This window comes from Crocodylus siamensis, chromosome 2 (genome assembly GCF_052110815.1).
Source record: "Crocodylus siamensis isolate JL-2025a chromosome 2, ASM5211081v1, whole genome shotgun sequence".
In the NCBI taxonomy this organism is placed as follows: Eukaryota; Metazoa; Chordata; order Crocodylia; family Crocodylidae; genus Crocodylus; species Crocodylus siamensis.
The window spans coordinates 248,501,341-248,513,805 of NC_143396.1; the positions used below are offsets into that span (position 1 = coordinate 248,501,341).

At 40.6% G+C, this 12,465-nt stretch overlaps 1 protein-coding gene across 2 annotated transcripts in view; it reads right to left on the reverse strand.

Moving 5' to 3' along the window:
* Window positions 1-1,145: 1,145 nt before the first annotated feature.
* PPP2R3C (protein phosphatase 2 regulatory subunit B''gamma) overlaps window positions 1,146-12,465 on the reverse strand; it is a 28,078-nt gene continuing 16,758 nt past the window's right edge. Inside the window, exons 8-13 of one of the 2 annotated variants that reach the window (XM_090033612.1) lie at window positions 9,878-9,933; window positions 9,730-9,805; window positions 8,852-8,988; window positions 7,364-7,501; window positions 2,870-2,929; window positions 1,146-1,871 (exon numbers count right to left, since the gene is read on the reverse strand). In XM_090033612.1, the coding sequence (XP_089889738.1) occupies window positions 1,683-1,871; window positions 2,870-2,929; window positions 7,364-7,501; window positions 8,852-8,988; window positions 9,730-9,805; window positions 9,878-9,933 (656 nt within the window). In that variant the 3' untranslated portion in view covers window positions 1,146-1,682. The remainder of the gene's footprint in view (window positions 1,872-2,869; window positions 2,930-7,363; window positions 7,502-8,851; window positions 8,989-9,729; window positions 9,806-9,877; window positions 9,934-12,465) is intronic. The other variant, XM_090033613.1, reaches the window with a different exon arrangement.

Here is a 12,465-nt window from a genome sequence, read left to right on the forward strand (position 1 = left end):
CAGCACTAGAAAACCTGCTAGCCATCTACCCGCCTCCTGTAGAGCTGCCAAGTGACAACGGTTCACATTTTCGCAACCATCTTGTCTATGAGTGGGCTGCAAAACATGAAGTGCTGTGGACCTATCACATTCCCTATCACCTGCAATCTAATGGACTAGTAGAACGAACCAACAGTATCTTAAAGTGCAACCTGCAAATGGCTGCTGGTTCAGCCCTTGAAGACTGGGACCTGTACCTGGATCGCAGAGTCAACTGGACCAACAATCGGCCCCGCGCCAGAGGAAGCCCCATGCAGCAAGCATTTGGTCAAGGCGGGGTCTGTGAGCCGGCAGTGGAACAGCCAAGGGGTGGTTGGGGGAAGCTGTGTGTACCATGTACTGCCCACGGTGCTCCCATGCACACAGGGAAGTGTGACCTGGGCAACATGGAGCTTGCAGCAGCAGGCAGCTTCCCTGTGGAGTCCCTCTATATGCTGTCACTCTGGGTTGCACACGCTGCACTTGAGAGGGCCCAGGGCTGTCACTGCAGCGTGTGTGAGGGCAGCACAGCGGGGATCTGCTGTCTCCCTGAAGCCTTAAATATTTGCTGCTTCCCTGGAGGCTGGGTCTGGGAGGCAGCAAGGGCGGAGAAGCAGCAGTTGTTTGCAGCCTCCTGGCTGCAGCTGGTCCAGGTTCTGGGTAGCTGCTGATAGCCATGGACCCTGGGCTGGGGGGCAAGGGACACAGGACACAAGCAGGGCATCCTGCCACATATCCCCTGCCTTCATTTGGTTTTTCTGGCATTCCAGCACCTTCTAAGGTAGGTGTTGGTTTTTTGGCACTCCAGCCAAAAAACACTGCCTACCCCTGTGCTAAAAAGTCTTACCAATTGAACTGGTCAAACACAGCCTAATTAGAAGTACTCAAGAGGCCTTGTACTGCTTTTGTTTAGCCAAATTTGTTTTTTCTTAGGTCACAATCAAACATTCTAAACTAATGCAAACTCCATGTGGAGACATTTGGCTGAGAACAGATTGAGGCTGGTATCACTGCAATTGTCTTACCTCAAGACCGAATTTGATTTTCACACCAATTCAGTGCTTGGTCTCTGCCAAGGATGCCAACTTATCTTCAGTACTGCTCATTTCAGATCACCAGCTGTCCTCTTTTCCATTAAACAAAAATTAATGTTTTTATTTATACACATTTAGAGTTGAACAATACAGAAGAAGAAGATTACATGTAAATTAAAAAAAAATCCTAAGCACATTTCCTTACCCCTAGCTCCTCTTATACACTGTGTTTATGCTCAAAAATCCCCACTGTTGACATAAATGGAAGCAGAGGCTGATCAAGACTCCCAGTGGCTTCAATAAGGGGGAGAAAAGTCAGTGCAAGACTGTTCTTGAAGTTCCATCCTTATGCTGCAAAGTTACTATACAAGTTAGAACAGACTGGCCAAGTAAGAATGTTACTTGAAACTGAACATAAAAGAATGATCCCAGACAGTACCTTCAGCCTGCTAAAAGTCAGGTCATTGTTGCCTTGAACAGTGGACTATTTTGGCTTCCAATTGTCAGCTTGGCAATCCCTACACAAAACTTTATATTATCCATCAGAACAGCAAATTAATCTTCAGCTGCCATAACTTAGTGCAGCAGTTAGGCATGTCCCAGGGGGCACAGTTTATTTCGTGTTCAAAATCATGCATCATCAACATCTGTAGCATTGTCACTCTCACTTGCTACAAGAACTTCTCTGTTTTCGTAAGTCCAGAAGCCATTCAGATCTATCAGAATGCTGGTGACAGTATCTCCTTGACTGCTATTGATTAAGTCTTGAAGGGAGATCTTGTAAGGATCCTTAGGCTTTACCATATCAAAGATTTCATCCTATAACAAGGAAATAAGATTAAAACAAATCTACCAGTTTTGCCTATGAATATATCTCTAGCATATACAGACTATTTTTTGAACAATCAGTACCATCTGGAGTCATGAAACACTTATCTGTTAAAAGACTGCTTATTAAACCCTAGTTTCTAAACATTTTATCTGCTATTTGTGGAACTGAAAATATAAAGAAACAAATTCTGAAGCTTTCTGCACTGGGGGCAGCTGGCATATGAACACACTGCCCTTCTAATAAAGGTCTGACTCTTCTACAGAAAACGTGTTGTACTCAGAACTGCAGCACAAAGCCACTCTTTAATTGTGGTGGTGTTTTAAAAAAGAATCCAGAGAAATTTCATCTACATTATGGAATTTCTTGTCATTAAACAATACCCAAGTCCAAAATTTTAAGACTGCCAAACCAGAGTTATGAATTACTAGCTAACACTATGCCTTAGTAGGGTCAATAAAATACAGTATGCTTTTAATTACTGATAGTTCTTAAGGTGGAAATATTCATTTATCACAGAAAGAGAAGATTCCAAATTAATTTTCAATTTCAGTGAATAAAAATTCTCAAGTATCTCCACAAGCCAAAGGTGGAAGTTGTGTGCATTTATAATAGGTGCTTCTATCAAGGAAAGTCTTGGAGCAGATATTTATTCATATTTTTCTTCCAGAATAGTTATATTGTTGAATGATGGAAGATTTTCAAGGTCACTCTGGTGACAACATAAATCAACTCTGCCATTCTAAAAGGAAATACCACCTTACACACATCCAGAGGCGACACTACTGTGCAAGTTGAATTTAAATGAGCTGTGGCTCACAAAAGCTTATTGTACCTCTATACTTCCTTAGTGTGTCTGACTTCAGACTAACACAGCTGACTACCTCTCTGACTACCTGACGCAGCTAACTACCTCTTTTCAAATATTTTAATTCAAATATAACAGTTATGCCCAAACAGTACTGTACATATTTCAGGGACAGCTAACCTTGACATCTTGAAAAGAAACTGGTTCTTGTCCATGGATTTTCATTTGCTCCTGGATAGCCTACAGCAAAGGAAAGGTTCAGTTGCAGAGAGGAAGAATAAACCAAAGAAACAAAACTACTGTAGCATTTTGTTAATGCTCCATGCTAAATATTTGATATTTCTGCATCTCTGGCTAGACTGAACTGTGATTGAAAAGAGAAACATTAATAGTAATGGTACCCACCCTCCCCTTCCATGTGCTGGGCGGGTGATCCAATGATGAATGGACCTGGGACCCACTCATCCACAAAAGCACAATTAGATTAAGGCACAGGTACTATAAGCCTGTGTCCAGGTTGACAGCCCAAGTCACTCCAATAAATCAAAACCATGGTTCTCATTAAAACACATTTTAACTCTTGAAGATGCAAAGTAAAGCTTGAAAAATATGACCCAAGATATTACTGAGACCTTCTCAAATCTGCAGACAGCCTTATGCACTTGTCTGTGGATGGAGTTATTCCTGATTAACTCAACTTGATTTGCTAAACGTGCAGACACAAAACAAAATTGCTACCATGTTATTTATCCCCAAGTTTATATTAGTAAGGGGCTGATACATGAGCATCTCTCAGTAGGTACTATTATAGCACCTGGCCAGTAGGTGGCAGGGGAGGCTGTTTGCACTGAGCAAAGGGCTGCCTCCAATTGAAACGGACTTAGACTGTACCTGCTGAGATATCTCCACTCACCTATTTCTTGTTCCATTCACTTCAGAAGTAAACCAAACCAGGAAAAGGCATTCTTACTCCAGCATAACAATGTTTAAGCAACAAGCTCTTCAGAAATAGTTCATCTGCTTTAAATTCCAATCCTATCTAAATCCAGAATATTCTGTTTGTTTAGACAGAAATCCTTAAACTGGGGTCTGTGGGAAGAACAAACAGGGAGGCTACAGAATGACTTCCCAGATCAGAACATCCAGGCACGCATCTGAAAGACATGGAGGAAAACCTGCCCTTTGAGGTACCTTGCATCTTGTCTTCAGTAGTAAAGATGCAGGCTTGTGTTTTGTTAGGTGGGGCACACAGCTTGGCTGTCAAGGAAGAGAGAAACTGCAGTCTAAAGAATTTGGGTTTTCTCCACTCCAGAGCCCACGGTCTTAGGAAAAACTAGGTATGCATCTGCTACAAAATGTCTGTATTCTAAATAATATTATCCTTTAAAGAGACTGTTTGTTCACTACTTACCACTATTGTTGCCCTAGAGAAGGGACTGGTAATCTATAGCCGGCAGGCCTGATCCAGCCTGCCAGGAGGGGATTGGTGGCATGGACCTGTACCACGCTGCTCATCTCCTAGGCAGTGTTCCCTTGCACTACAGATCCTGCTGCTGTACTTCACTTGCTGCAGATGGACTAGGAACCACTCAGAGGAGGAGTGAGGAAGGGCAGAGCCTTGCCCCACTGCAAGCTCCAGCCCACCCCAGCAGAAGGTTGCAAACCTGTGTCCTAGAAAAAACACATTTCAGGGTCTGGACCAGCTGAGCCAACTGTTAGCTAGGGCCTGGTCCAGGACCAAGATAATCACACAATTTCACCATGGGAGACGGGTGATGGCTGGAGACCTGAGACTCAGAAGAGGGGCACACAGAGACCAAGAAGAGTCAAAAATGCAGTTTATCCAGTATTAGGAAACACATTGGGAGGGAAGACAAACCAAACCATCAGAAGATGAAAGAACTACCACTCTCCACGGCAGTTTGCTATAGCTACATCTTAAAAAAGAACTTGCTTTCTGATTGATTAAAATAAATCTTAGCTGTATTTATACTAACTGATAAACCAGAAAGAGGATTCAGCATCTTTGCAGGAGGCGCATACAACATTTATCGGCAAGTATCTAGAACAAGGGCAGGGACTCGGGGAAAGTCTGTTCACCAGGGCCTCCTTTGGAGTCACTAGGAACAATGGCCACAAGCTGAGGGAGGACAGGTTTGGGTTAGGTATTAGGAAGAACTACTTCACTGTAAGGGTGGCCAGAGCCTGGAACAGGCTTCCCAGAGAAGTGGTGCTCTCACCTTCCCTGGAAATCTTCAAGAGGAGACTGGATAGGCACCTGGCTGGGGTCTTATGACCCTTCCTACCTCAGTGCTCATTCCTGCCCATGGCGGGGGGCTGGACTCAATGATCTGTCTAGGTCCCTTCCGACTCATTGCTTCTATGATTCTATAAGGGGATAGCCTACCCAGAGTATTTGGTAATCTAGATTTCCTACTAGCCACTTATCCATTCACAGAATGGTTCTAGATTGAACTCTATGTGTGGACACTGCCATTCTGGAATAAGACTGCCTTGTTCCTATTTAGTTTTAGCTTAACCCAAAGTGAAGATTAACTGGATCAAGGTAGGCCAAGCCCACACTATACTGTTTTGGCAGCATCTAATCAAAAAAACATGCTAATTAACAAAGCTGTATCAATGCCACCACCCTCAGCCTCCAACCCCCCCCAAATTTATGGCCATACACAGAAATTCAGTTTCTCCTGGGAGAATTGCTGTTCCCCAGGAGAAACCATGAGTATACAAGCATTCAGGATTTTTCTCCCAGGAGAAAAACAACCTGGGAACAACCAGAGTATTTTCTCCTGGGAAAGCAAATGTCTGTACACTTTTGCTTCTGAGAGGCCATAGCACAGTCCTCCAGCATCTGAGAATGCTTTGCCCCTAGCTGTTTCCCCTCCCCCAGTGACAGCATGTTGCTTGTTGGACTCTACTGCTCCAGCCAAGCAGGGAACACAACACACCTCCTCCCACAATCCTACATTAAGATGCAGGGAGGCACAGATTGACTCTGAGCAGTTTGGGTCAGCCAGTCAGGGCTGCCCTACTCACTCTAACCATTCTGTCCCAAGGCAGACTGAGGGAGCCTGCAAAGCATGTCAAGAAGTGTGCACAGGGGCCCCCTAACTGTGCAGGGTTGAGGAGGTCCAAGGAAAGAACCTGATCAAATGGCCATTAAAGATTAGGCTGTTAGTGAGCATAGAGAAAAAGATGTACAGATTTGCAAAAAAATGCCAATTCATGCAGGTTCAAGTAAGAAATCACTGAAAGTGGGATGTTAGACAAATGTAATGAGACTATTACTGAGGTCCATTAAAACCCCCCCCAAAAAACAACACTTTTCACCATCTGAACCTCCTGCAGCAACACACATATTGAATGAACTGGCTTTATGCTCTATGTGAAAGGCAACTTTGGATGGATTGTGTATCAGCATGGCACTTGCACTGGAAAAATTAAAAATGTTCCAGTTGTTATTTGGAAGACCTCTGTTGAAAGAACCTGCTTTTTCAGACTTTTATTTGTAATCTTGTCCTCTTCATTTTGGTTCAATAATAAACCTCCAGTCTGTTCAACAAAAACACTTTGTGAACTACACTGAATGGTTTACTTAATGAGTTGAATGAAATATTTGCTTGTTCTTGATTTGCATACTGCAGGGCTGAATACACTGAAATGTTGATTCCAGAATCAGAATACAAATGCATGCAACTGTTTTGCCCAGCTGTCACTTAGAAAAAAAATGTATGCATGAGACCAGGACTGGTCCTAAAATTCAGCCCCAAACTAACAAAAGGAGCTTTGCTAAATTCATTTTTCCCCCTTCAAATATAACTAGAATATAAGTTTTGAAGGCGGTTCAATTGTATGGAAAATCTGAGGGGAGTTACACAAAAGTCAATTTTACAGTGGGAATTTTTTTCATCACCTGTCACTCACAAACAGCATAATACATTTTATTCTTTTGCTTTCAGAATAAAATCGGGAACATTTCAGGCCAAAACAATTTTCCAAACTCACCTGGTACACAAATGCTAAAAAGGTGGGTGGGTTATTTAAAAAAAAAATATATATATATATATATGGAACTTGGTTCCAACTTTAACCACAGGAACCTTCTTCCAATCCGTAACAGTTACATATTTAGAAAAAAAATTACCATTCATAGAAACTACGGAAATGCCAAAAGGTTTAGGAATTGGCACACTGTATATAAAATCCATCAAATGACTATACAGAACTACCACCGTGCTTTTTTACATTACTACTGTTTATAATGAACTGTAGACTCCCTCAAGACACTGAAAGCATGTATAATAGGAAATTAGGACCATACATTTTAATGGGCAGTTAACTTTTTTCCCCCAGTTGGTCAGTCACCATTTGGAGGCAATTTCCACTTCTGGAAAAACAAAATAATTTTCTATTGATTAAAAATGAAAGCAATTTAAGTTTTTACTGCAGGTAAGACACTGAAAAATGCCTTTTGAATTCCTTCCAAGATTTGAAATATGAGTTTTTAATATTTTAAATCTTTTAAGAAGTAGACACAAATCTCCCAATGGGCACTGGTAATTTACAGCGATTCCCTGCAGATTTGTAAGCAAAAGCACATAGGCTATAAACACCACAAATACAGAAAATGACCTACCTATATAAAAAGAGACTTACCCTAAAGAAATAATTAAGGGAAAAAACATTCAGGTATCCTTTGTTCTCTATATCAAGCAGTTTGAAAATATATTGCAGAGCTGCAGGTTCCTTTCTGTTTTCTAATGCAAGCACAAAGTCCAGGTAGGTCTTATAGTCCTAAAAGCAGATATAATCACATTTATTACAGTCCTCTATCCAAATTGATTTTTCAAGCAGGAACATTCTAATTGGTGGCTATTTCATTGTAGGGAAGCAGTTAGTTTTCTTTGAAAGACGACATGAAACAGAAAACAGTTGCTGCCACTGAAGTGAACAGAGAAGTTAGTTTCCAGTGATGGCTGAAATAAGCCAAATCCTCACAGCCATTTTATATATGTAAATTAGGGATTGTATATAAAAATTCAAATTTAGCTGGCTACATGAAGTGTAAATAATATTTGTTTATTAAATCCTGAAATTGCCAAACACTAAATAAATAGTCTGAGATACAAGTGAGATTACAAGGTAGCTTCTAAAAACTTTTCTCCATCACTAGTTAAGAGTTTGGCATAAGGTAGGCTAGAAAAACACCAGCAGTAAAACACCAAGAGGACAGCTTTTTGCTGAGAGTAGGTCACATGACCAGATAACCCAAAATACAAAACTCTCATAAGATAACTAATGCTACATTTAGGACAGACAGACTCAATAATGGAGACATTAAACAAGCCAGAATTTGGACCATTTCTCATTCTTCTGTTGCTATTGTTACTTCAGGTTTATGATTACAGTACAGCTGTGAACAGCTGTAACTCATTGTATACTCAGGACTATTATGGAAACAGAGAAATTATCTAATTTAAAAACTGGGCCCCCAGAATCCCATAAAGACTAGGGTGTGTTTGTAATTAACTACTTTTAGATATAACTATTTCATTAAATGTGACAAACTGTTGTTTGTTTTGAAATGAAGTGTTTCAAAACAAACAACATACGTGTACATTTTCACCATTAGTCTATTCTAAATCTTTTGTTTTAGATTATAGGCTCCTCACTGTTCACATTCACAGCTGTAGGAAGCATGCAGCAAAATGCCCACTGTTTTATGCCTCACATTATCTTCACAATGAAGTTTATTATTTAGCTAGTTGCTGGATCAGTTCCAAACTGTAACACTGCTCACTTATCATTTTCATTTCCTTCTTTGTTTAAAAAGAAAAAAACCCAGTGATTCAAAAAAACATAAATGCTTGCTATGCTATACATTAGTTGGCATGCATTTAACATTACTGCCTCAAGAATTATGCTTGATTACTTGAGGTAATAAGTAATTACACGGAGTAAGAACATTCTGCTTTGGCTACCTCTGGAATGAAAAAATAACTTTAATAGTCATATTATTTTAGTCTCTTCTTTTTTCAAAGATGATAACAGTTTCAAAGGTAACAATTATGACAATTTATCTTCATACATCTAACACAGGTCCAATAATTAAAATCAGAGGACAGTCTTTAAATAAACTACTACCATTTCCCCATCATAAGTTAAACACTCCTGAAAGACACGATCCAAAAATATGTTGGTCAGAGTCCCAGTTCCATAGCGCGACAGTTCTTCTTTGCTGAGCATACCATTGTGATCTTTGTCAAGATTTAAATACTGGCCTGGGGAAAACAAAACAAAACACAATCCCCCTACATCATAAAGGAACTAAATTTGAATGCAACAACAGAATTCACAGGTTCATTTAGTGCATTTCACTTCTTTCTGGATTACATTGATGAATCAAGTTGTTACAGAGAAATGTTGTATATCTTTAAGTATATTTATACAGCATCATAAGAGTTTACTGAATGTAAAATGACTACAGCACCTGAAGTGATAACAGACCCATCAGACAATATACATGGAATAATAGGGCCTGAGTGCACAAACGGAGAAGAACAGTCAGAAAGTTAAGGGACAGAAGCACAGTTTAAAGAGGGGGAGGTGGATGGTTGCTGAAAAAAAAAAAAAAAAAAAAAAAAAAAAAAAAAAAAAGAAGAATGGGAAGGTCTCCCCTGTGTTAAGGAGGAGACACAAAAGCCACAAATATGAGTGGGAACAGGCACAGAAAATGGTAAGTACAAAAAGTAAAGGATGAGTATCTGGAGCACAAAGAGAAAGAGGATAGCTAACAGCAGAAATACAAATGACATAGAGAGAACCTAAAATCTGGAACATGATGCAGAGGCCGGGAGGAAGGTAGCAAAAGATGGGGAAGGTGTCTAAAGCAGCAGGAAGAAGCAGATTATCTTAACAAAAGGATTTCAAAAAGGCCACAGGACAAAGGGCAGGTAATAAGTCAGGAATTCTTATGTTATGCAAGCTAGCAACTACAAGTGATTTTGTATACAGGAACATACCATAAACCCTCAATGCAGAAGGAGCAGAAAACCAATTTGTTTCTTGGCTTTCTTTAGAAAGTTCTTCATCCCTTAGCTAAGTGAAAAGGAAACACAATTAGAATATGAAAAAGATGAAATAAAACAGCATATATCAATAGATCTTTACCTCTAATAAGTCATCGAGGAAACTGCAGGCTAAAATATCCTGGATCTTTATTTTTCCTGCAGGCAGAGATGAAAACATTCTGTAAAAACACTGCCAATTTTGATATCAAGTTGACCTTAGTCTTACAAAAGTTTCCATTCAGGATAGTAATGTTATTTGAGGGAGTATGACCAGCAGGTTAGATCCTAAATGCTAACAGGAACCTATCACTTTTTTCTGCAAAAATATTTATTTTTATACTGGGAGCTCAAAGCACACTAAAAACCCATTACACAGTTTGCACCACGTAACTGCACACACATCTCTATACCTGTACCCCCAACCACTGCCTTCTTCAGAGGGTTTACTCCTGAAAAAGTCTATGCCAAACCCCTCACCACCTGATGAGATCTGCCATTTGTTTCCCATCGTCCTCTTCCATCTTCCTGAGTACCAGTACACTTCACTTAGTCCCATTTTAATACAGTCCTTGACTGTGGGGGCCGAGTGTCTATTTATAAGCAGGTTCCTGGCTTACCTGAAACAGGATACGAACTGGTTGAAGCGGGCTGTCAGGGCCCCTTACTGTCTGGTCAGGTGGTCTTAGAGAACTGCTTCCCTGGTCAGGTTTCTGAACACTGTCACCACCAGGAGGAGTGCACAGACTTTTTTCTACACCCCTCTGGTCTACAGGCAGTCCCAGAAGAGGTAGTCGATTGTTTCGGCTTGCCAGGGGCAGGTTTGTCTCAAGTAGTTCAATGGACCTCTCTGCCCTGTGCTGTTTTTCCATGCCCGCACTGGGAGTGCCCAGTGGGCTGCTTGCCAGTTCAGATCTCTGCACTTTTCTGCAAGTCAGCTGTCACAAGTTAGTAAGTCTACTGGGGATATGGCGTCTCTTGCCCTTACCACCTCTTGTATCTTGTGGTAGTTTACCAGGGTCACTAGGGTTGTGTCTTGCAGCTCGTATTTCTCACAAACGCGCTTCAGGATCTTGTAAAACCATGGAGCCAATCACAAGGACAGGCCAGTGCAGCCCATTCAAATAAGATACATGGTACCACCCACTGAGCACAATCCTCAGCATCAACTCTTTCAAGTCATGGTGAGTCACTACACAGAACACATTTCAACTTCCTCTTCACTCCCACAGCTGAGATGCACCTTTCTTTCCCATTTCCAATAATTCCTGTTTATTCACCAGCCTTAAATGTCTGATAAACATCACTAAATTGGGACCCCAGGGAATTCACCCAGAATCCCTCTGCTGCTTCCTGTCTCAGCCGAGTGCATATGATTAGCATGGTTCTGCCCTCCATGAGATGAAACCAGACCAGACTACCATATGCCTCATCTGCATATACATTTTTGGAATGTCCCAGGAATTGTGAGAACACCAGGTTCCAGTCATGAGTTGGGACCTAATTTTCACAAGACTACTTCAGGGAGAGGTGGGGTATCTGGGATACACACACACTGAGCAGTGCTTAGCTGTGGGGTCACTATTGTAGGAGTAAATTTAGTCGGGCTTCTGGCCTACTTGACTAGAAAAACAGACAGAGACCAGAACTGCTGATGCTGCTTATTTCAGTTACATGTTTTGAGATAAGAAATCCTGCATGTCTTATTACCCTGTGCACAGATGTCCAATTAAGTAAACTTGTTTTAGTTTCTCCAAGGTCATATTTTTTTCTCTCTTTATGTCTTAAGTATAAAAATGCTTGAAAACTTAGAGAGAAGGATTCCTTTGAAACAGACAAGTGGGTGATTCTCCTTGCTGTATGAAATCCTCTCTATGATCACAGTATAGCCCTAAATTGTGATCACAATATAGCCCTAATTAAAGAAAAATTGGCGGTGTCAGTTCTAATTCAACCACAATGCTAAGTTTGATTTCTTCCACATTATGACTTGAAACACTTGATTCTTCTGGGGCACAGCCCAATGAACTACATGGTAAGTTGTGAGCCTTTTGGCTTTGGACCAATATTATGCATAATTTGTAGTGCATATAAGTAGCTGCCAAAGTGCTTCTTAAAAATGAGTTTATGGAGTGCCTATGATAAAAACTGCAGCAGCTTCAAAAAAGGTAGAATGTATCAATTTTGGATGAACCAAGTCTATGGAGGCTACATGCAAATTACTACAGGTATGTTTATTTTAAAGTCAGTTTTTTCAAATTTGCTCCTTACTTCCATGTGCTCAGGAAGAAGAGGCAGGAAAGGGCTGCAGAGAGAAGAAGTTGGGGTGGGGCAAGGACCAAGGGGCTACCTGACCCCCCAGATTTATTTTCTCTGCTATAGCAGTGGAAGGAGTATAAATTCAAGACAAACTCCAACAATTAGTTTTGATACCTGGAAAAATTTATCAAATTTCTAAACTATTCACGTATGGAATCTAATGATTAGGGCGTTACCTTATAATCAGGGTAGGTCTTATATTTGAGTAAATACAGTATGTAATATAGATCAGGTCACCCTTAAAACTTTTGCTGGGATAATAATATTCCTCTGAGGTGATATTTTCATTTTTAAACTGGCTAAAACCCTAACATGGATTTACTTACATACGAAAAAGAGCCCTGCCTGGTATTGCTTATTTCATTCAGGGAA